General features: G+C 35.9%; 1 protein-coding gene across 1 annotated transcript; it reads right to left on the bottom strand.

Moving 5' to 3' along the window:
• Positions 1–472: 472 nt before the first annotated feature.
• Positions 473–22129, bottom strand: CLDN16 (claudin 16; the record flags this gene model as incomplete). Its single annotated transcript, XM_081235842.1, has 5 exons — positions 473–606; positions 1270–1461; positions 4401–4565; positions 7926–8028; positions 22016–22129. The coding sequence occupies 5 exons, from the start codon at positions 22127–22129 to the stop codon at positions 473–475; spliced, it is 708 nt and encodes a 235-aa protein (XP_081091968.1).
• Between the last annotated feature and the right edge of the window lie 268 nt (positions 22130–22397).

Raw genomic sequence — 22397 nt, 5'->3', positions numbered from 1 at the left:
ATCTTCTTCAAAGTTATCAAATAACTCACTCAGTTGAGAATACAAAAAGTGAGCCAAAAGCCAGGGAAAGAGCTAAGAGCTTGTCAATCTTTTCAAAGATTAGAATCTCTGACCTCTTTTGAAAGTTGTTTTCTATTCTTAAAGCGTCATTTAATTTTAATATCACCATGTCACTATCTCTAGCAGCAATATCACAACAAACAGTTTTATATCCCAACAACCTTATCTTAAAATACAGGGAAAGTGTACGTGTGTATATGTGTGAGAGAGGGTAAAAGAATGTGGAAGAATATAAGAATAATTGAGAAGGAGAAGTGATAGGAGAATCAAACTTTTTGATTAAGCTAAGCAATTAATTTAGTTGAACAGGAAGTCTAGATAACTGTTCCTGGATTGGCCAGCTATTTTATTAACTTGAACATATTGATTGGTTAGTTAAACAACATAGACACACAGACTGATATGTGTCACTTCACACCCTAGTGTCTACAGCATACATTTTGGCAGTCTGTGTCCGAGGGGCTGCGTATGACTGGGCCATGGAAACAGCTGTAGTTGAATAGGCTTTCCTCCTGGAATAAGGATAGCTCCTCTCAGGTACAACATCTGTTTGGAAGAGATAAACATGGGGATATAAAAATAATTATGGCTCAGTAAACTTTGGGGGAAAATGTAATTTTATATACTCTTACCCAAAAGGGGCAATAATACAAATATTATAAGAAAGAATCATCTAAGAACTTAGAAGAAGCTCTAAGATTTTCAACTTGAAAGTTATTTTTAGATTTAAAATTCAGTCAAGTAATTTCCTTTTCTTCTCTTTCTTATGAGAAGAGGGATTTCCTTATTTTCTTTTCAGTGACAATTTGAGAAACCCAATAGTAACATATTACACTCTTTAACAAGAAGTATGCATTTGACTTGGCTCTCTGTCTATTTCTCTGTTTAACTCTAGATATAAATTTAGTTGATTGGGTGAAGTGAGATATATAAGATTATGACACATCAAAATAACCATTATATATTTCAATGTTAGATACAGTTGTAGCTGTAGTATTCTTTTTTTTTTCTTTTCAACAAATATATCACTAACAGGATAGTAAGGTTCTAGTACTGCAAATCAGTTGTCCTTGAACAACTGAAATTTCTAATGGAAATAGGTAGGGATCAAGTTATCAACATTACTTTGAGCTGGTGAGATATGCTTCCATTGGGTTGGGAGGAATGATACTGGAGGCAAGGAAGTGTGCTAACTTATTTTGTTCTTACCTTTGAAGAGGTATAAGCAGCATGTAAGGACAGCACCAGCCAAGAAGCAACCCAGAGACCCAGCCATTCCAAGCCAACAGGACCAACCAAATTTGTACTGGATGCCAAGAAATATATTGTGCAAAACCAGAGAAGAACGTTCCACATAAACATCAACAGCATACCACACAGAGCCAATGATTCCTGGGGCACCTGAAGGAGATGAAAATTGCTAAAAATAATGCAGGCCTTTAAAAAATTTATATCCAAGGAGATTTAAGAGTATTCTACTGTATTGTATTTAAGAGTATTCTATGGCTCCCCAGACCCATGACTGAAGTTATGTCAGCTACATAATCAGCACCCATATGGAAACTATGTTTTTAAAGTCCTTCATTTTAGTACTTTGAGGTAAAAAACAAATAACTAAAGTAGAAGTTGAAAATTTATGTCCCACACCATATTAGGATAGTCTAAGAAATTTTGTTCATTTTAAATAAAATTTAATTCTCACAGATTAGTCTTTCTGAAAATTGATTGTCTTGAAACAATGTCACTAGAGTCCTCTTGCTTTAAAGGTATAAATTGCATGTCAGGGCTCAGAGGTAAGAAAAAAGAGTGGGGAGTTGTCAGACAAAAGGCTATATGAAAATGGTGTTTCTGAAATCTGTAACCCCCAAGAAACTCTCACATTTTTTCTCTAGTAAGTCTGTCTGTGATATCTATTGAAGTCACAATTTAATTGCATTCTTTTCCCAATTGTTTAATGCAAGAAGTTTAAGAAGGACCAGATCATGAACACATAGTAACCATTAAAATACAGGGTGTAAATTACCACACCTTTTCCATAATACTGTAACCCATAGGTTTAGGATGAAAACTCTTTTTTGAAACTTAGAAACAGATTTTGGTATATATATGTATACATATATATGTGTGCATATATATACATGTGCATATATATATATATGTATACACACACACATATATATATACACACACACATATGTATATACACACATATATATGTGTGTGTGAAACGGAACAGGACCTTATGGTCCTTTCTCCCCCACGTCCTCCGCCTGCCTTTTGTCTGTGGAAAAACTTTAGCCAAAGAATAAGTTTAATCAGAGATGTGAGAAAATGCAGAAGAAAAAAAAGCAGTCAGACAGGACAAAACAGTGATAGTTTAGTCAGTAAGCAAAGTCAAGGCCCTTCAGTTCCTTCTCAAGGGCTATGGATAGTACTCTGAGCCATATCCTGTGTGCTGGTTTATAGATACTGAAACCCCTACCAGGTGGAAGAAGTTAACTACATGATGAGCAGGCTGTAGCCATGACATAAGCTGCCACAATTCTGACAACTGGCCTCAAAGAAGTGGGAACAAACTGACCATGGAACTGAAGATTAACTGTACTTAAAACAATCAAGATGATGCTAGTCAGACCACCGATGACCGATTTCAAGATGGCTGTCAGAGCTGACTGTACTGTTTCTACATGTAGCCCCTTCCCTCCACCTATAAAAGCTCTTGCTCCCCGATTGTCAGGGAGTGGGGGGGGGCGGTCAGGCTTTGGACAGGCGTCTGCCCTCCCCACTGGTTGCCTGCATCCAAAATAAAGCAAACTTTCCTTTCCACCATCTTCACCTCTTTATTGGCTTTTGAGCAGCGAGCAACAAGACCCCACTTTTAGTTATGTGTATATATCTATGTGTGTGTATATATATATGTGTGTGTGTGTATATATATATAAATATATACATGGCATACTAATTTCAAATGATGATTCCAAGGATTTGGCCATCTCTGGCAATTTAATTTAGTATCTCTTTAGCCGTTCCTGCAGGGATTTTCTTCAGTGACTTATTTTTCTTTAAATTTAGTTCGTTTTGCTATTTTATAAAAAAATGGAGTAGATTAGTGATGTCTCAAAAGCATTCTAGAATAAAATTGTAAAGCATTAAATGATGTTTAAATTAGTTACATGAACACGTTGTTACATACAAAAGCTTTATGTTATCACTAGGCTGGATATGGGAATGAATATCTTTAAAAGGAAAACAAAGTACTAAATTCTTGTGACTTTTTAGTACAATCTAAGGATCCTTAGGGCCTTGTGTGAAAATATCAGGGAGGCCCCACTCTTGACTATGTGATGAGTGAGACGTTCAGCTATGGGCTTACTCTGCCCACATTGGGATCTTTACAACCACAATTAGGAGTAGATATTATTGCTGAGGCTTCACCCTAATTTGTAGACCAAGAAAAGGAGACAGATTAACTGGCCTAAGGTCACACATTTTATATATGTATGTATGTATATATATATATATATATATATATATATATATATATATATATATATATATATATATATATCTGCAAGCATTTGCTAACTTTTTGCTGCTATCATAAAAGAAGATGGTTTTCTCTCTGGAGGGTGGACTCATTGGTTTTCAATCTTCCTACACTTTGATTTCTTTCACAGTGTACTTCCTCCCAACTTGTATTATGATCCAGAAAAGAAATGATGACAAAGGAAGACTAAATTGAATTTGATGACAGACCTCAGTAAAATATCAATTTTGCTGTTTCACTAACAAACACTATATAAAGTGATTCTTGATTTATTGTTTATTACTCATGCTTGATTTATGTCTTCAGAACTCCATTTATTCACCAGCTTCTTAAGTAGAGATAATAGCATAATCTGTTTATTGTTATAGATATGATCATATGAGTTGGCACATGAGAAAAGCCTAACACAGGACTTGGTACAATTTAGTTCATTGCCAAGAAGAACTGGTAAGGGTGTGTACAGGCAAGAAAGTGGCAGCTGGAGGCTTATTTTAGGATTTAATTTCAGGAATAATCACAATTTTTTTTTTAATTTAAAGCTTTATATAACTTTTTAAATAGTTAAAAAATAATTTGAGCACTTCAATAAACCCTGACCAGGGATATTAACAAAAGATAATTATCTGATTCCAAAACTATGGAAAGCAGGGTAGGTGGATGTGCTCCTTATTCCTTCAATCTAGAAAAGCAAGTCAAATATTATCCTAAATTGAACTACTTCAGGACAACACCCTTCTTCATCCCAAGACCTTAGTTGAGTATCTTTATCCCCATCACTAGTCCAGTCCAATACCTGCTATAAGTAATGTGGTTCCAGCAACAAAGCAGATGCGGACTTTGATGTATGGCTCATCAGGGAGGAATTTCACACAGTCAAGACCAAGGAGCAGTGTAATAAATCCAAATCCAGCTAAAATATCTGCAGTAATCATCAGCGCCCGAGTTACCACCAGCTTCACTAGAAGATCAGAGCATGTGGTTTCAATAGAGTCAGAGGAAGGAGACATATTAATACACAGAGGTACACTAAAAAACAGACAACCACGTACATTAACACATGCCCACTGAATAAAATCAGACTTTAAATATGCATGAACTTGAAAATAAATACCCTTAATTTTCATAAAATGCAAAAATAGTATGAGACTATCAACAGTATTATTTGGTTAAGGACTGCTTATTATAGTCTTGTTGGCCATCTAGTGAAATGCCTGGCATATGGTGGGGACTAAATAACTATTTCATTTTTGCCTCCTGTTTTGGAATGAGTCTCATTCACAAGTATTAGCTTAATGTTGAATTGAAAGTAGCGTATCTCTTCTTCTGAAGACAACCAATAAATATTCAATAAATAAATAATCACTACATTTGTTTGAAGTTTTATTGGAAAAATGTAACAAATAGGTTAAAATAAGGGAGCAGAATAAAATACTACAAGACATCTCATGCCAGTTTAGGTAGGAGCCATCAGCAGATCTTTAGAAGGAGAAGGAGCTTCCATTATTAAACAGAAGACTATTTATTTTCTTTTATTCCTTCAGGTTGTGACCCTTCTTGGCCAACACTTTGCATTAACCCTTCAACCTTGTATTGTCAACAAAGCATATTTTAAAGCTATGGCCAATGGGAATATGTGGTAGAAAGTCCAGGAAAGAGAATATCAGGTAAATAGAAGTAGAATAGTAGCAGTCATCTGCAATGGGAGCATCATCGACTGTGAAAGCCTCCTCACCTGTGAGTCCCAGTGACACTAAATTAAAACTAGAATAATGTTGTCACAAATGTAGGGTTAATTATCTGAAGTCAGAACTATTGTTACTTTAGCTGGCTACTGGAGAGGAGTAATAAAATTTATTCCTTTGATGGTATCGTAATTATGTTTTATTTTCATAGTGATCTGGAGTTTCCTTGTAGTGAAATAATTTTTCCCCAATGATGAGACAATTTTAGGAGCTATTTAGTCATAGATGGCTTGTGAAAATGTGGCCAATTTTTCTCATTTCAAATATAAAATATTTTTATAATCCATCTAAGAGAGGAAATCAATGCATAAAATCAGTTTCTACCTTATTAATAGGTGAATATTTAAGATCTCAAAATGTGACATTATTTTTTAAAATTTAGGCTCAAATTTCAAATTTAGGACAAACCTAAAGTTCATCTTGTTTTCTTCAAAATTAAGGAAAGAGAAAAATATGTAACTCATTAGGTGATATCAGTTTTTATATTTTAGCAGATCTCCTTGATCCTCAAAGGTTATACATAAGTGGGCTTCCTATTCAGCACCCCAAACCAAGTGGTCCCACATTTTGGAGGGCCTCCCTTGAAATTTTCTAAGTCCTCTTCTGGAACCTGGGATCAACAGGGCCAGGGTTGCTATCTGGATGGGGTGCCCTGAAATCATTGTTGGCCCTGGTCTTCCCCTCTCTGACCCTTGCTCCCATACAAAGTGTGTCTCAGATGCTCTGTGGAACTACAGGACTCATGCCTATGGTGTCATCCAGGGGACACATGGCTAGCCCAGTTCCAAGAGGGCAGCTCTGCAAGAGATTGCTAATGCTGGCCAGCCAGGAATTTCCCTTTGGAGATTATCTGAGATTTGGCTGCCAGAATAATGTTAAATACCTTGATTTGGGGGGTGGAGAAGGGCTCAAATTAACAGTATCAACAGGAGCCCTAAAAAATGCATCTAAATACTCTAAGTATACAAGGTAATGAGAAAGGTGATCTTATTGTGATTGTATAAAAGATATCAAAGACTAAAAATAAAATCTGCTCTCTTACAGGTAACATCCTAACCTAGAGGGTACAATTATATTATTTTCTTAGAACACATTTTCATCTCTCTTGTCTTTAAGCATATGATAGAAATTTTTAAAGAAAATTAATGGATTTTTAGTATATTATTTGAAAGTAATAGGTAAAAATATATCAAAAGACAAATGTGAGATAGTATAGGCAAAAGATAGAGGACCATTTAAAAATATAAACAGTGGTTTTCTCTGTGTAGTAGCTTATGAATAATTTTATATTCTTCTTACATAAATGTATATAACAAATATTTAAAAGTTTGAAATATTTCATCTTTCTATTTTCTTCTCAACTCTACCCATAGCACTGCATTTCTGGAATAGCCTAGGGTCCACGTGAACATGAATGCCCATTCCTATTGACCAAACCATGCTTCTTTGTAGATAGAACTAGGTTAGTGCAAGAAGGGAAAAAAGAGGAAAACATAAAAGGCCTTTTTCTAAAAAATGAAATAAAAGCTTTATGAATTAAAAAATGTTTCAGGCACTCAAATCCTAAATGGCAGAGAAATATATTTGTAGAACACAGCCCCTTTTAAGTGCTTTTCCCTGGACCGAAATAGCTGTTCAGGGGAAAAGTCACATTCTAAGAGGAAAAGTCACATTCTAAGGTTTTACTTTTCATTTATCTTGAGAAAAGAAGTTTTGATATTGTACCACCACCCTTCATTTGATTTGAAAGAGACTAAAACCAATTTGCTTTAATAACAGCACCAGTATTTCTTGGCACGATTGGATGTTCTAATAAGTAAACAAACAAACAAACAAACTCACAAATAAATAAATAAATGGTATGGAGAAGAGTTGAGAGAATCAGTAATAAGGTTTTTCAATCTATGAAATCTTTTATTCATAGAAACATGGGCCTTGTTAACACTTAATTATAATTTAAAGCTAAAAGTAGGGAAGATGAAGGAGATGACTTTATTATTTCTGCTAAGAATGTGTCACATATTTTAATGTTTTTCATTCCCTGATCCCACAGTCTGTGTCTCTCTTTGCCTACCTGTCTCCCTATCTGTTTTTCTGTCTCTGTCTCTGCCCCTCTATACCTACTGTCTCTCTTTCTTAGCAAGTCATCCATTGAAATACTGTAAACTTTCTATCTGACCTAAGTCAGAGCAAAAAGACATCTCCAAAATGCTTTTCATCTAACCGGTCAATTCTAATCATAAAGTTATTGCACCCTGAAGATTTCATTTCAATTTAAAAAGTGTTTACTATAAGCCTGCTGTGTATAAGATACTATACCAGACCCTTTGTGGGAGAGCAGAACTGAATAAGATAATATTTTTACCCTAAAGGAATTTATAAATATATGGGAAAAGATAAAATATGCTAATAATGTTTCAATCCACATTTTAGAAATAAACTAAATTTCTAATTGAAACATTTAAAACAGAACCTTAATATTGAATAGTAAAAAACAAAAACACATAATGGAAACCTGAGTTCAATTTCCTTTGGTCTTCCCTCCCTGACAAGGGTGATGTCTAAGGCATACGTACAGGGGTGTTCAGCAAGTATAGAATCATACTCATCACAGGTGCGAATCCCATCAAAAGCATTTGTGACACACTCCCACCAGAGGCCTCGGCATTTTGTGCTCACCTAGATGTTGGAGAAGACACCATGTGAAACAACTCGGGCAGACACACTTCAATTCACCTTGATCAAAGAAAAAACTTGGCTGTTGTGAGTTTGATAGCAAAGTACAGTGGTTACAAGCATGATCAGAATTTCATTTACAACAAACACAATGCATTTTGGAGTATTTTTCCTTAAGGACTAACAATTCAAGGCTTTCCCCACCAGGAAATAAAATCACTTCCTGATTTGGAGGTGGGGGGAGGGAAGAAGTCATGCCTAAAATGGATAAAATCAGAATTAAACATATGCAAATGCCTATGGCTGGTTCTCTCATCGAGTCATTTTAATAGGGCGACAATTCATTTCACTACCATATGCTGACATTTACTTATCCCCCCCAAAAAAAAAATCAATATAACAATAGGTGATAAGTGTTGACATCTTGAGTCTATTAGGAATGAACATTAATTTTTCTTCATCATGAACAATGAGTCCCATGAAGAAACGTTATTATATATGAGGTTCATAAATTTAAAATAATGGTCAAAGAAAGTTATACATAAAGACCATACTACTTCTTCCTTGCTCCACTGACAGACTACTAATGTTTAGGCTATGAGATGGATGTAAACAAATTGAACATTAATTTCATACAAACTTGCAGTTATAAATCACTTTTACTTAGAAATGCTGTAGAGATGATTCTAAGTATCCACTTAGAGCTAAAGGGTGAAAGTGTCCTGAGCCTTCTCATATTTTACCTATAAGCTGTAAGTCAAAATAGATTTCCTAGAATTGTAAACATGCCAACAGAAAATGTTTTCAAGTATTCTTGACAGAGCTCATACATATGGAACAGAACTAGTGTGATTGTTTATTCTGATTTGATTACAGATTCACATTACCTTGGCAATCTGGGAATAGTTTAGTAAGATTTAACCACAAATTATCTTGGAAAATGAAAGCTTAAAGTTTTCCTTAAAGAAAAAATAAATAACAGAGCAGAGTGGGCAGAGAAATGCAAAGGCAGGGAGATTATAACTGGTGTGGAGAAGAAAGGAAGGAATGTGAAATATTTGATTTGCAAAAGAAAATTATATCAGAGAATATTTGCCCTATGAAACTCTTTGACCCATGTTCTGCTTTGAAGTTGTGTTGTGCACCAAATAAAACTCTACTGCTGGCTACTCCATCACAATTTTGAATGTTGTACTTCTATTTTCACTTTGTATGTAAAATGCTTATAATTGGTAATAATTAATAATTCTACATTGAATCTATACTCTGAAGCAGTTACTGTTTAAGTGTATTATCACCTCACTTATTAATTAGAGGATCCTGTGATCTATCATTATTACTGTCCATTTTACAAATAAGGAAAATGAGGCACAGGAAAGTTAAGTGATAACCCCAGGAAGTGTAGTTAAATGGAGGAGATAGGATTCAAACACAGCAGTCTGTGTATACGCTCTTAAGCATTGTAGTATACTTAAAACCTAATTTTTTTAATTCCAAGTTTACTTCAGGTGAAAGTACTCCAGAATTGGAAACTGGAAGATAGTTTTGGGTGAAGTAGTAAGCCCTAACTTTAATCTCATCCTATGGCCATTATTCTATGAAACCTCACTTTGGCTTGCTCTTCCTAAGATTAAATCTAGTAGTGATGTTTTAGAATGTTGGAATATTATCTGACCTGAGGCACCACAGAGACCAAAATATTAATAAAGAAAATCCATCTTGAGAAACCTAATATATAAATTTCTAAAGAACGATGTGAATATCTAAACTTACATGCACATGAAATTTAAGCTATAACTGAAAAAATACAGACTTTATTTATTTATTTATATTTTATTTTGTTTATTTATTTTTGCGGTACGCGGGCCTCTCACTGTTGTGGCCTCTCCTGTTGTGGAGCACAGGCTCCGGACGCGCAGGCTCAGCGGCCATGGCTCACTGGCCCAGCCGCTCCGCGGCATGTGGGATCTTCCCGGACCGGGGCACAAACCCGTGTCCCCTTCATCGACAGGCGGACTCTCAACCACTGCGCCACCAGGGAGGCCCCAGACTTTAAATTGACACTCTTATTAGCTGTGTTGCATTCTTGGCAAGGCCTTACCTTTTTTGAGTCTCAATCTCCTTATCTTTATAAAGGAGCTAATGCTAGGGTGACTATAAGAATTAAAAATTACAGGGCTTCCCTGGTGGCGCAGTGGTTGAGAGTCTGCCTGCCGATTCAGGGGACACGGGTTCATGCCCTGGTCTGGGAAGATCCCACATGCCGCAGAGCGGCTGGGCCCGTGAGCCGTGGCCGCTGAGCCTGCGCGTCTGGAGCCTGTGCTCCGCAACGGGAGAGGCCACAACAGTGAGAGGCCCGTGTACCGAAAAAAAAAAAAAAAATGCAAACACACACAACATAAATGATTTGCTCAATAAATGATAATACTAGTAAAGTACTTAAACAGCCTAGTAACCTGAGTAGTGACTAAGTTCAGCATTACTAACTAACCATATGAAAGTGGAGAAAGGTAGATGTAAAGGGTAGAATGTCAGCCCCCCAGATGTATCCATGTTCTAATCCCAGAACCTGTGAATGTGACCTTATTTGGAAAAAGGGACTTTGCATATGTAGTTAAATTAAGGGTTTTGAGAAAAGCAGATCCTCTTGGATTACCCGGGTGGGCCCTAAATCTAATGACAAGTGTCCTTATAAGAAGAGACACACAGAGGAGAGACAGACAGAAGAGAAGGAAGCAATGTGCCCATAGACACAGAAACTGGAATGACGTGGGCCCACGTCAAGGAATGCTTATGTCACCAGAAGCTGGAAGAGGCGAGGAATGCCTTCTCCTCTAGAGCCTTCAGAGGCGGTGTAGCCCTGACAAAACTTTGATTTCAAAATCCATGCCTTCAGAACTGTAAGAGAAAACTGTCTCTTGTGTTAAGCCACCAAATTGTGGCAATTTGTTATGGCAGCCCTAAGAAATGGATAGTAGAGACAATTTGTACTGAACTATTTTACCACAACAGAAGACAAGCCTTCTCATAGCCTGTTACCCTTCAGTCTCTCAATTAACAGGAACACACTGGATCCAGTTCATTCCAATTTGAGCTAGGTTATATGGACCTGAAGTCACTATTCTATAATCAGAGTGACTGTCCCCAATTTCCTGCCGTCTAACTCAGCCACTAAAACAAACAAATAAAACCTACTATAGTCATTCTCATTATATGCGAGGTTATTTAGAAAATGAGCTGAGCTAAATATGTGAGGATATTTAAACTAAAAAGAGTATTTTTTTCTTGCCAAAATAATCCAGTAATGGTGTCATTTTCAAGGCTATTGATCATTTACCTGCAATGACCATATTTAGAAAAGCAATGAGCTCATTAAAGGAAACAAGGAATCCAATTTCATTAGGTATTAATGCTTAGGGGCACAATATTAGATTGCTTGGTATTCACACTCAGTTAAGGTACGTGAGAATAGTGGCTGTAATTAACTAAACTTCTGTGTTAATATAGCACTTACTGGAGACACCCTTAAAGGTGCCTTTGTGCACAAAATACAAGGTTAAAAGACTGTTCATTATTTATCACATTTAGGAAAGCCCTCCTTGCCTATAATTTAGAATCTTCACTTATCCTCCTGTTGTACAATGGCTTCTTGAGAGCTCTCTAAATCAAGCAAATCTACATTTTTTAAAGTTTTAAGACAAGGTTCTTACAAAGCAGACTCATGCTTAAAATATTATGGTTAACCTTACTTAACGGGTAAAAACAACGTTAAATAATAATTTTATCTCATAGCGTTGTCCAAAATAGACAATTACAAGTTTAAGCTTTGTGCTCTTAACATGTGATTCATATATTAATAAATAACATATAAAATAATACTCAGGGAATTTTTATATCATTTCAATAAATATCTGTTGGTCCTGAAGTGGGAAGAAATCAGTTTATCCAAGGTGTGGCAATAAAAGTGCAAGTCACAAACATGAGGCCAACCTAAATTTAATATTAATTACCTGCCAACAGTGAAACATAGAGATTTTACAGAAGAGTACAGATTTCTGGCTTCCCTTGGAAACTTGGTCAGTCTGGCCACCTGGACTCCCTGGCTGCACAGAGTAGCAATTAGCAGGAGCTAAGTGGATCTTCAAATTTCTACCTGTCATTTAAACCTCACTTCAAAGATATCCCTTCTTCCATGAGATTCTCCCAGTCTCTCCAGCTGGAGTTAATCTCTTCTTGGATCCCACAGTAACTAGTCCATATTTCTATTGCATTATCTTTTTATGTGCATTTATGTGCATCTGTCTCCCAAGTCTGCCTTTCAAACTATGTTCACTAAATGTCTGTCATGTGTCAGTCAACCGGCTAAGTGCTGGGGATACAGCAATAACCAAGATAGTAGGCATGACACCTTGCTTCAAGGAGCTTACAAATCCTCCTTCTCAGTATATAATAGATTCTCAATAGATGTTTACTGAGGGAAAATATTTGTCATTTTTTCTAATTCATACACATTAACTCTCATTTCTCACTTGGCATAGGAAATGGTTACTGATATACTGTACACACAATTGAGGCTTAATATGTCCTTTTGACTTGACTGAACAGACTAGAATGTCTAAATCCAGGAGTTAAAGAAATATCATTGAGACCAAAGAGTTTATAATGATTTGGTGTCAGCCTGGACCCTATCTACTCAACTGGCTCTGGAAAGTGTTTACCATAATACTAAGGATGAACAGGATACTACACAGAAAAATAGTTTCAGGAAACTTTCAGGAAGAGGGACTGATGGTCCCTCTTCCTAGTTGAGTTTATAATGGCATAAATTAATTCCTTAATCCTGGAATTTCTTATTCTAACCTCTTTAGCAGTTTCCAATTAAGTTTTCTCTTTTCTCTATCCTAGCCTTTGCCAATTTCCCTTTTCTTATCCCTCTGAAAATATTTACAAGTAGCAACACACAATTTTGCCTGCATTGTCTTATCTTCTGCAGTTTTGAGTGTGCCTGTCACGCCTCCATATATTTTATATATCTTTTGAGAAGAGAGAAACTTTAAAATATTTTAATTAATTGGCATTTTCTCCTCCTGTTACATAGGAGAATATATATATATATATATATATATATATATATATATATATATATATATATATATATATATATATATATATATATATATATATATATATATATATATATATATATATATTGGGGTGGCCAACAAGTGTCTTTGGTTTTTAAGTAAAAATAAAAACCACATTTTTCATTTTCACCAAGAACTTTATTGAATAATGTATTCACCGTTTTGTTCCACTACTTTCTGCCACTTTTCAGGCAACTTCATAATTCAATCTTCCCCAAAATTTTTATCTTTCTGAGCAAAGTACTGTTCCAAGTGTCTTTTACAATCTTCCAGGCAATTGAAATTTTTTTTCATTAAGAGAATTTTGTAAAGACCAAAATAAATGGAAATCTGAAGATGCAATGTCTGGTGAATATGGTGGATGAATGAAGAACTTCCCAGCCAACCTGTGACAGTTTTTGCCTCGTCATCAAACAAACATGCAGTCTTGTGTTATCCTGATGGAAGATGATGCGTTTTCTGTTGACGAATTCTGGATGCTTTTCATCGAGTGCTGCTTTCATTTGGTCTAATTGGGAGCAGTACTTGTTGGAATTAATCGTTTGGTTTTCCAGAAGCAGCTCATAATAGAGGACTCCTTTCCAATCCCACCATATACACAACATCACCTTCTTTGGATGAAGACCGGCCTTTGGTGTGGTTGGTGGTGGTTCATTTCGCCTGCCCCACGATCTTTTCTGTTCCACATTATTGTACAGTATCCGCTTTTCATCGCCCGTCAAAATTTGTTTTAAAAACGGAACATTTTCATTATGTTTAAGTAGAGAATCGCATGTGGAAATATGGTCAAGAAGGTTTTTTTCACTTAACTTATGTGGAACCCAAACATCAAAGCGATTCACATAACCAAGCTGGTGCAAATGATTTTCAGTGCTTGATTTGGATATTTTTAGTATGTCTGCTATCATCTCCCATGTGGTACAACGTTGATTGTTCTCAATTAATGTCTCGATTTGTTTGCTATCAACTTTAATTGCTCTACCCAACCATGGAGCATCGTCCAGAGAGAAATCTCCAGCACGAAACTTGGCAAACAACTTTTGACACCTTCAACCAGTCACAGCACCTTCTCCATACACTGCACAAATCTTTTCTTGCATTTAGGTTGCATTTTTACCTTTCTTGAAATAATAAAGCATAATATGCTGAAAACGTTGCTTTTTTTCTTCTGTCTTCAATATTAAAATGGCTACACAAAAATTCATTAATTTTGATGTCTTTTTTAAATGCAGTCTGATATGACAGTTGTCACATACAATCTAACAAAATTGTTTTGAATAAATTTAAAAGACAACTAAGTGTTACTAGAGCCATCTTATGGAAAAAAAATGAACCAACCATTTGGCCAACCCAATATATATAGTAATTATACACAGCAGGCTTAGTAAATGTTTTTTCTTGGTTGACCACAATCAAACAAGATTTTTCTTTGTCACTATGCATTATGTTATAAATGCATATGCATTGGGATTTGTGTATAAATATAATATATATAGGGGGAATAATCATTAGCCAAAAGAAAAATGGGATGTCATGAAGATATATTCTTTTAAAAACCACCTTGCATATGCATAAAATAGAGATCTATAGTTTTCACACCATTTTACCATCCCTGTACTAGTGTACTTTAATGCTAAAGATGCAACTTATTTGTCTCCAGCACTTAATTGAATATATTTATTGGGATGCAAAAGTTTTAATAATACTATAGTAAATAATGTTTTACTACTAAAACATGAAACATTTTCACTTTGAACAAAAAGGCATTTGAATTTTTCATACTAGAGTTCTGAACTTCTAATTTTTACATTTTCTTTTCTTTTTCTTACTATCCCAGAGCCTAAAAGAACTCAAGACAGGTATTTATAAGGATGAGAAAACAAGATTAAAATAAATAAAATAGGGCCTCCCTGGTGGCGCAGTGGTTGAGAGTCCGCCTGCCGATGCAGGGGATACGGGTTCGTGCCCCGGTCTGGGAGGATCCCATATGCCGCGGAGCGGCTGGGCCCGTGGGCCATGGCTGCTGGGCCTGCGCATCCGGAGCCTGTGCTCCGCAACGGGAGAGGCCACAACAGTGAGAGGCCCGCATACCGCAAAAAGAAAAAAAAAATAAAATAAAAAATAAATAAAATAGATGTCACCTTTCTTTTTTACTCCATTTATGTACCATGAGTTTATGTGCTAAAATATATTTGGCTTAACTCTTCTTGCTTAACTGTGGAGCACTGGCTAAAGGCGTAAATGACAAGAATGGGATAATGCAAACTTATTAGGTATTAATATAATGTTTGTGGCCTTCATGGTCATATTACCTAATTTACATATAGGGACTATATAATTATTTCAATTTTAATATTTATTATTTAATTTAAGTCATACATTTAATCATTATAGAATGTTCTCCTTATGAAAGTATGGAATCACAACTTTGCAAAGATTACTGGCCAGTGGCAGAGATCACAATTTACGTTGAGTGAATTATTACAAAATATTAATTTCCTTTTCTCTCTCTCCTTTTCTTAATTTCTTTCCCTCTTTGAAACACCAGAAGAAAAGCTATATTTTCTAGGTAGGAATACACTCTTCACCAACTTTATTATACATCTCAGGAGATTGGTTCTTTTTTCCTATCCGATTAAAAAGAGGGACCAAATCCATATCTTGAAAAAATTTAAACTGCAACAAGATGAAAGATCTTCCCTAAGAAAAAGTGATGGTATTTCTACAGATATACTTCTTATTTAGTGTTCAGTGTGAGATTTCCAAATATCACTTCACATTATATTTCACTCATTTATTCATTCTTTAGTAAGTATGTCAAGTATCATAATAGGTACCCATTCACTTCATATTAACAAATGCATCCTGAGTTCCCATTATGTGGAAGGGGGTGCTAGGAGCTGTAGGAGACCATGAGGCAAATTAAAGAATATTTCTAAGCTCAAATGTCTGCTAAAGGAGTTTAAAATCAGTTGGAAAGCAAAACAAGTATATATAATCAGAGTACATGCTAGCTCTAATAATTTCAATATTTATGTATGAAAGAATTGTAGCATCATTAATTAAAATAGAAATCCCAGGGGAGAACCTGGTAATGAAGATAAAATAAATCCAAATGCAGATTACCTTTCATTTGAGGTCATAAAATTTTAATCTTAACAGTGCTTGGTACATGACAAATTCTCAATAAATAATTAACAAAAGTTGAACTGAAAAATGAAATAAACTTGTGAAAACATTTTTTTCTTTCTGATAACTGAGAGACCAGTAACTTTGTGAAGAAGCTACTTTCCTATTTTACTGTGGGTAATGAAGAATTACACATTTTATGATGTAATTAACATATTTATGTTATTAATTCATAATTTATTTTCTTTTAAAATGTATCTAATATATAACTTCTGCTATTTTGTCTCTATTCTATGCCTTATTCCCCTGGTTAGACAAAAAGGGAACAGTCATAAGCCTAAAAATGGAAAAAACAACAGTTCAGAGAAGCAAACAAAATTTGTCCAAGAGAATCAATAGAGAAAATAGGAACAAAACTTAAATCTCATATTTCTCCCTTCAGTGAACATTGTACAAAATGTCATCTCCTCCTCCAGAACAAAAACAAAACAATAAACTGCAAATAGACGATAATATATCTAACATTTATTGACTGATTTGTATTTACCTGGTACTGTGGTCAACTAGATACACAGGCTCATTTAACCCTCACAAGACACTTACCATGTGCATATTGTTACACTCCCTTTATAGAAGAGGAAATGCAGTTTTACACAACTTAAACATCTGTCTAAATTCACACAACTACTGCCTGGCAGGGTGGGATTTAATTTCAGGTCCCTGTAACACCAAGTCCAACCTGTAAACATCCACACTGAAAAGCATTCCCTTCCTGGCCCCCTCAAGGTGCTGTGCAAAAATCTAAGTAAGAAAAAAATAGTGGCATGGTCCAGGGATGTTGCTGCTTAATGACTTCTGTATAGCGACTAATTTTCCTCTCTTTAAGCTCTAGGTGAGTGGTTCCATCCTTCCTCCAATTACCCCAAAATAGTAAAGTGGATTTCAAATTTTACTTCTTCTCCATCAGCCTTCTTTCTCCACATGCAATCAATTATTAATCCCATCAATTTGAGTTATTTAGTTTCCCATATCTTCATGTCTTTTTAAAAAAATGAATTATAGTTGATTTACAATGTTGTGTTAGTTTCAGATGTACAGCAAAGTGAATCAGTTATACATATACATATATCTACTCTTTTCAGATTGTTTTCCCATATAGGTCATTACAGAGTATTGAGTAGAGTTCCCTGTGCTATACAGTAGGTTCCTATTAGTTATCTATTTTATACATAGTAGTGTGTATATGTCAATCCCAGTCTCCCAATTTATCCCTCCCTGCTTATCCCCTGATAACCATAAATTTGTTTTCTACATCTGTGACTCTGCTTCTGTTTTGTAAACAAGTTCATTTGTACCCTTTTTATGCTTGCTGCCACACTAGTTCTGACCATCAATGTTTTCCTCCTGTTTTATGGGAAAAGCTGCCTAGTTGATCTCCTTATAATTCATTTTACCCTTTTTAATCATTCCCCACATTAGCCAGAATGATTGCTCTTTCTAAAACACACATATATGTTTGCTTACAGTGAACCACCCTTGTCTATGTTATAAGATCTATATTTTACATGAACACAAGCCCTCGATGATCCAGCCCTTATATTCTCCTCCCTATGTTGGAAACTTTTTCCTATATGTCCAGAGTGATAAACATACAGCACTCTCATACCTAGATCTCTGCCTATATCATGTCCTGTGCATGCAATACTCTCTACTTTTTCTGCCCCCTTCACTTGTTCTTCAAGCCTAGTTTAGATATTTCTTCTGGGTAGCCTTCACTGATTATACACGATTGAGTGAGCTGGCCACTCAGAGTTATCTGTAATCATAGCATTGGTCATATCATACTGTCTATCAGTTTACCTGTCTGTCTCCCCCAATATGCTGGGAGATACCTAAGGAAGATCCAAGTTTCATCCTCCTTCATAATCTGTACCCACCACAGTACCAAGTAGACAGTAGGTATCAAAGAGCATTTGTGGAATGAAAGATTATAGAAAGTAAAGAAGAAAGGGGGAGCACAAAAGAGAGATAAAGAGATGAAAGAGAAGGGTGGGGGTAAAAAAGGAAGAATAAAAGAGAAGTAGGGCATGAAAGGTTTTTTAAAAGGGAGGAAAAGGGAGAAGGGGAGAAGGAAGGGAGAAGAGGAAGAAGAAGAAAGAGGAAGGAGGCAGGGAGGAAAGAAGAAAGGAAGGGAGAACAAAAGTAAGGAGAGAAGTAGAGTGGGAAATAGGAAGAAAGAGCATATAAAGTTAACAGAAAAATGAAGACTATTCACACTAAATTTCCTAGTGGAAATTTCTAGGGAGTGTCTAGATGTCATCAGTCCTTCAGCAGCTACCCATCTCTCTGGAAGACATAGTCATGTCTCTAGACACAGTCATAGTCAAGGAGTTCTGATGTTAAAGAATATAAGACTAAAAAGGACCTTAAAACAACTGAGTTCAACTTCATTTTATAATTGAGGAAACTGAGCCAAAGACACGAGCTGTGACTGCTCAATAGAAGACAGTTAAGATGTGAACACAGTCTGGAATAATTTCAAAACCCAAGTTCTCTTCACACATCAGTCTTCCCCAAGACACACATGAATCGAGAATGACAGGAGCAGCATGGTAGCTCAGGACCCCTGGTCCTTGACTTGGGGCTGTGCACAATTCCATGTGCTATTTCTTTTTCCTAATGTTTTTACTTAATGCAAAGAACTTTCCTCTTCAGGACAGGTATAAATGAGGCCCCATACTATTTTGTAGTATTTTGAGTATTCTCTAGTAAGTCAAAAGGATATCTGAGCTCTGCTTCTTGCTCCCTGTTACTCACCTTTAGCCTGTAGTTTTGTTCTTTGTCCTCTCTCTTGGAAGACCTTTGCTGCCATTTCTAACATTTGAAATCCTGGGCATCTTTTTTGATGCTTCGTTCAAATGTCTTTTCCTCCCTGAGGCCTGTCTCAATGTCCCTGACAGGAAATAATCGTTCTCTCTTCTTTGCTCCAGTGGCACTTTGTTCATTTCGTTCTCAAATATGAATTGGCCTACACCCTTTATTAGAGTTTCATGTGCATCTTTGTTCCTCCCTAAACGTGTGCTCATGAAAGGCAGGAATGGCTCTTGCTTTAGCTTTGACTCCCCTTGGAGGATTAGCACGGCACCTTTGAAATGACATACATTTCATGTTTGTTATGTTGAACTGAACTACCGAAGCCATTTTCCAACACTGATGCCTACATCACTGTCAAAGATTAACAAAGCGAAAAATTCATTATATTCCTTGTTTAAATTTTCTATGGGTGTGCTTTTTTAAAAATCCCTTTTATTGTGTCAATTTTTGTCCAGTAGTTGTTTAAAGTGAGTTGTTAATATGGACCAATGACGATATATACACAAGGAAGGAAGCAAAGAGACAGAATAGTAAAATTGAGTCAGTGAGTATCAGAACCTTGACATTTATGGAGAATATTATGACTTTATATGCTGGCTAACTGAAGGAGTAATTGTTATGAGAGTTCCATGTCCCTTTAAAAATACTAACAAATAAAGAGGCTGTTGGAGAGAAGGGGGCTTCATTTGTTAAAGGGTTTTCTTCTTTTTTTTTAATTTTAGAATATTATTTAGTTTTTTATACACCAGGTTCTTATTAGTTATCCATTTTATACATATTAGTGTATACATGTCAATCCCAATCTCCCAATTCATCCCACCACCACCCCCCACCGCTTTCCCCCCTTGGTGTCCATACGTTTGTTCTCTACATCTGTGTCTCTATTTCTGCCCTGCAAACCAGTTCATCTGTACCATTTTTCTAGGTTCCACATATATGTGTTAATATACGATATTTGTTTTTCTCTTTCTGACTTACTTCATTCTGTATGACAGTCTCTAGATCCATCCACGTCTCTACAAATGACTAAAGGGTTCTTCTTTTAATGGGGAGACTTCTTGGGGAAGATTTATTTCAATACATCTCAAGTATGGGAAATATGAAAAAAGCTAAGAACTACTAAACTACAGTCCGAGGTTAGCAAGGATTTATTCAAGGTGAATAAACTAGACTACTCATTCCACTCATTTTATCTAGGAGTGTTCTTGCACAGAACAGAGGGCAGATTGGTTGTATGTACTGAGATGAAAGCAAGAAGGCACTTTAAATGCCAGAACTCCCAATCCGTCTCAGCAAGGTCTGACCCTTTCTAAACTTTCATTTCTTATCAAGCGAAGTTAGCAGTTCCATCAGCTTAAGGAGAAAGATTTTCAAATTGTTTTGGAAAATATTTTAAGAATGCTTTTAGATGAGATTTTGCGTGTTTTTAAAAACATAATTTTAAGTGAGTTCAAGTCCAACATATTTCTCTATTCATCACCTACTACTGGCAGCCCATACTCTAGCAAGCTAATGGCAGCAGAACATTTCTATCTGCACTTTTCTGAGTACAGTTCAAAGGACAGCTTTGGTTTGTTTTTTTCATTCACCACTTATGTGCATGGCCAGATAATGCACCACTGGATTAACATATAACAGACATCCTTTATAGTATTTCAGTTCTATCACTATTTTCAGAAAAAAATAATTTTCTAGTGCTAAAGAAGTACTTAAAACTCTCTTGGTTTTGAAATACCATGTAAGAGTCAAAGGAAATTTAAAAGCAAGAAAAAAGTAAAACACAAAAGTAATACACAGAAAAATAAAAGATTATTACTTTCCATTCAAAACTCCAACTTGGGAGTTTAATAAATAAAATTAGAAGAACAAATATAAAAACTTGCCCTCAGATATCTTTCTTAAACTTCATAAAGGTATAGCATTTGCTAGAGTAAATTGTTCCATTCAGGATGTACATAGGAGAACGTAGTGAGTTGCAGTATATTCTCAGTGAGTTCCTGATATATTTTTTCTTTTTCTCACCTATGCTTTTTGAAACCTTACAAATGAATAGTTGTTGAGTCTGAAGAATTGATTTTTACTTAGTTTTACCTCTCTCAGATTCCTATAGCCACAGAAAATAATTATAAATTTGAAAACTACTTCTTTCAGAGCTTCTCCAGTGAGAAAAATAAAATTTTCAAATAAGAACCACTCACTCATCTTATACATGAACAGTAGGTCCCCAAGAACAACTCATTTTTAAAAGTGGGTTTCTTAAATCCATATCTGTCTCCTGTACTTTGGTACACACTAGAAAAACTTGGTTTCCCACAGAATGTTTTCTCCTACTTGGAAACTTCTTACAATGACATTTTTCCATTGCACAGTAATTGGGTAGGTTTTATATGACTTGAGTTTGATCACTTAATCAACATTTAGATAATCACTCCTTAAGAAAGTCTATCATACTACTTTTAATGCTGTCTTCAAGGTTAGCAAATTTCTGTTTGTGAGAAAGGATGTTAATGGAATGTTATTCAATTTGGTATACGCAGCAATGGAAGAGGTGAATTTCTGGAAAGCTTATATAATTACGCTTGTGTAAATTTACCTTTATGAAAAAAGGGCTTATTCAGTTACCTCATCTGTAAAATGGGATAACAACAATACCTACCTCATAGATGAGCTGTGAGAATTAAATAAGCTAATAATGTAAAGACTCAGTAAGTAGTAAGTAAGAAGCAAGCCCAACCATGTTGGCTATTATTACTATCTTAGTCCTAGTGAATGTAATGGGCCAGTGGGGCTTAGAGGAAAGTTGGACAGGCTTGGGTCAGTAAAAGAAGCTGCTGACTTCTTACCTCCAGGGAGTCATCTGCATTCACCATCCAACAGTCTGTCCAGGTGGCCACAACCAAGAACCCAGTAGAGAAAAATGCAAAGAAGCAGGCGACATACTGAAAAAGATCCCTCATCTTAACGAACAGCCTGTCTGCAAGGGACACATGGGCAGCTGCCAGCCCTGGACCCATGCAGGTAGCTGGAATGCTGTCAGTCTTCTGTGCTTCTGGTACCTGGGGATGTTGAAAATGCTGGTCTTTTCCTTTTCCTTACTCCCCACTGCAGGCGTCTTAAGCTGCGGTAAGAGTAATACAAACAGGCTGTAACACACAGAGGGGTCCTGGAGGTCATTATCTGAAGCAACGAGCCTCCAATCAGAAGCCAGGTCAGTGAAAGGACTGA

Source organism: Mesoplodon bidens (genome assembly GCF_964165515.1).
Source record: "Mesoplodon bidens genome assembly, chromosome: 5".
NCBI classification, from domain to species: Eukaryota; Metazoa; Chordata; class Mammalia; order Artiodactyla; family Ziphiidae; genus Mesoplodon; species Mesoplodon bidens.
Note: the sequence above shows the minus strand (reverse complement) of the source record. Positions and strands in the feature narration are given on the sequence as shown.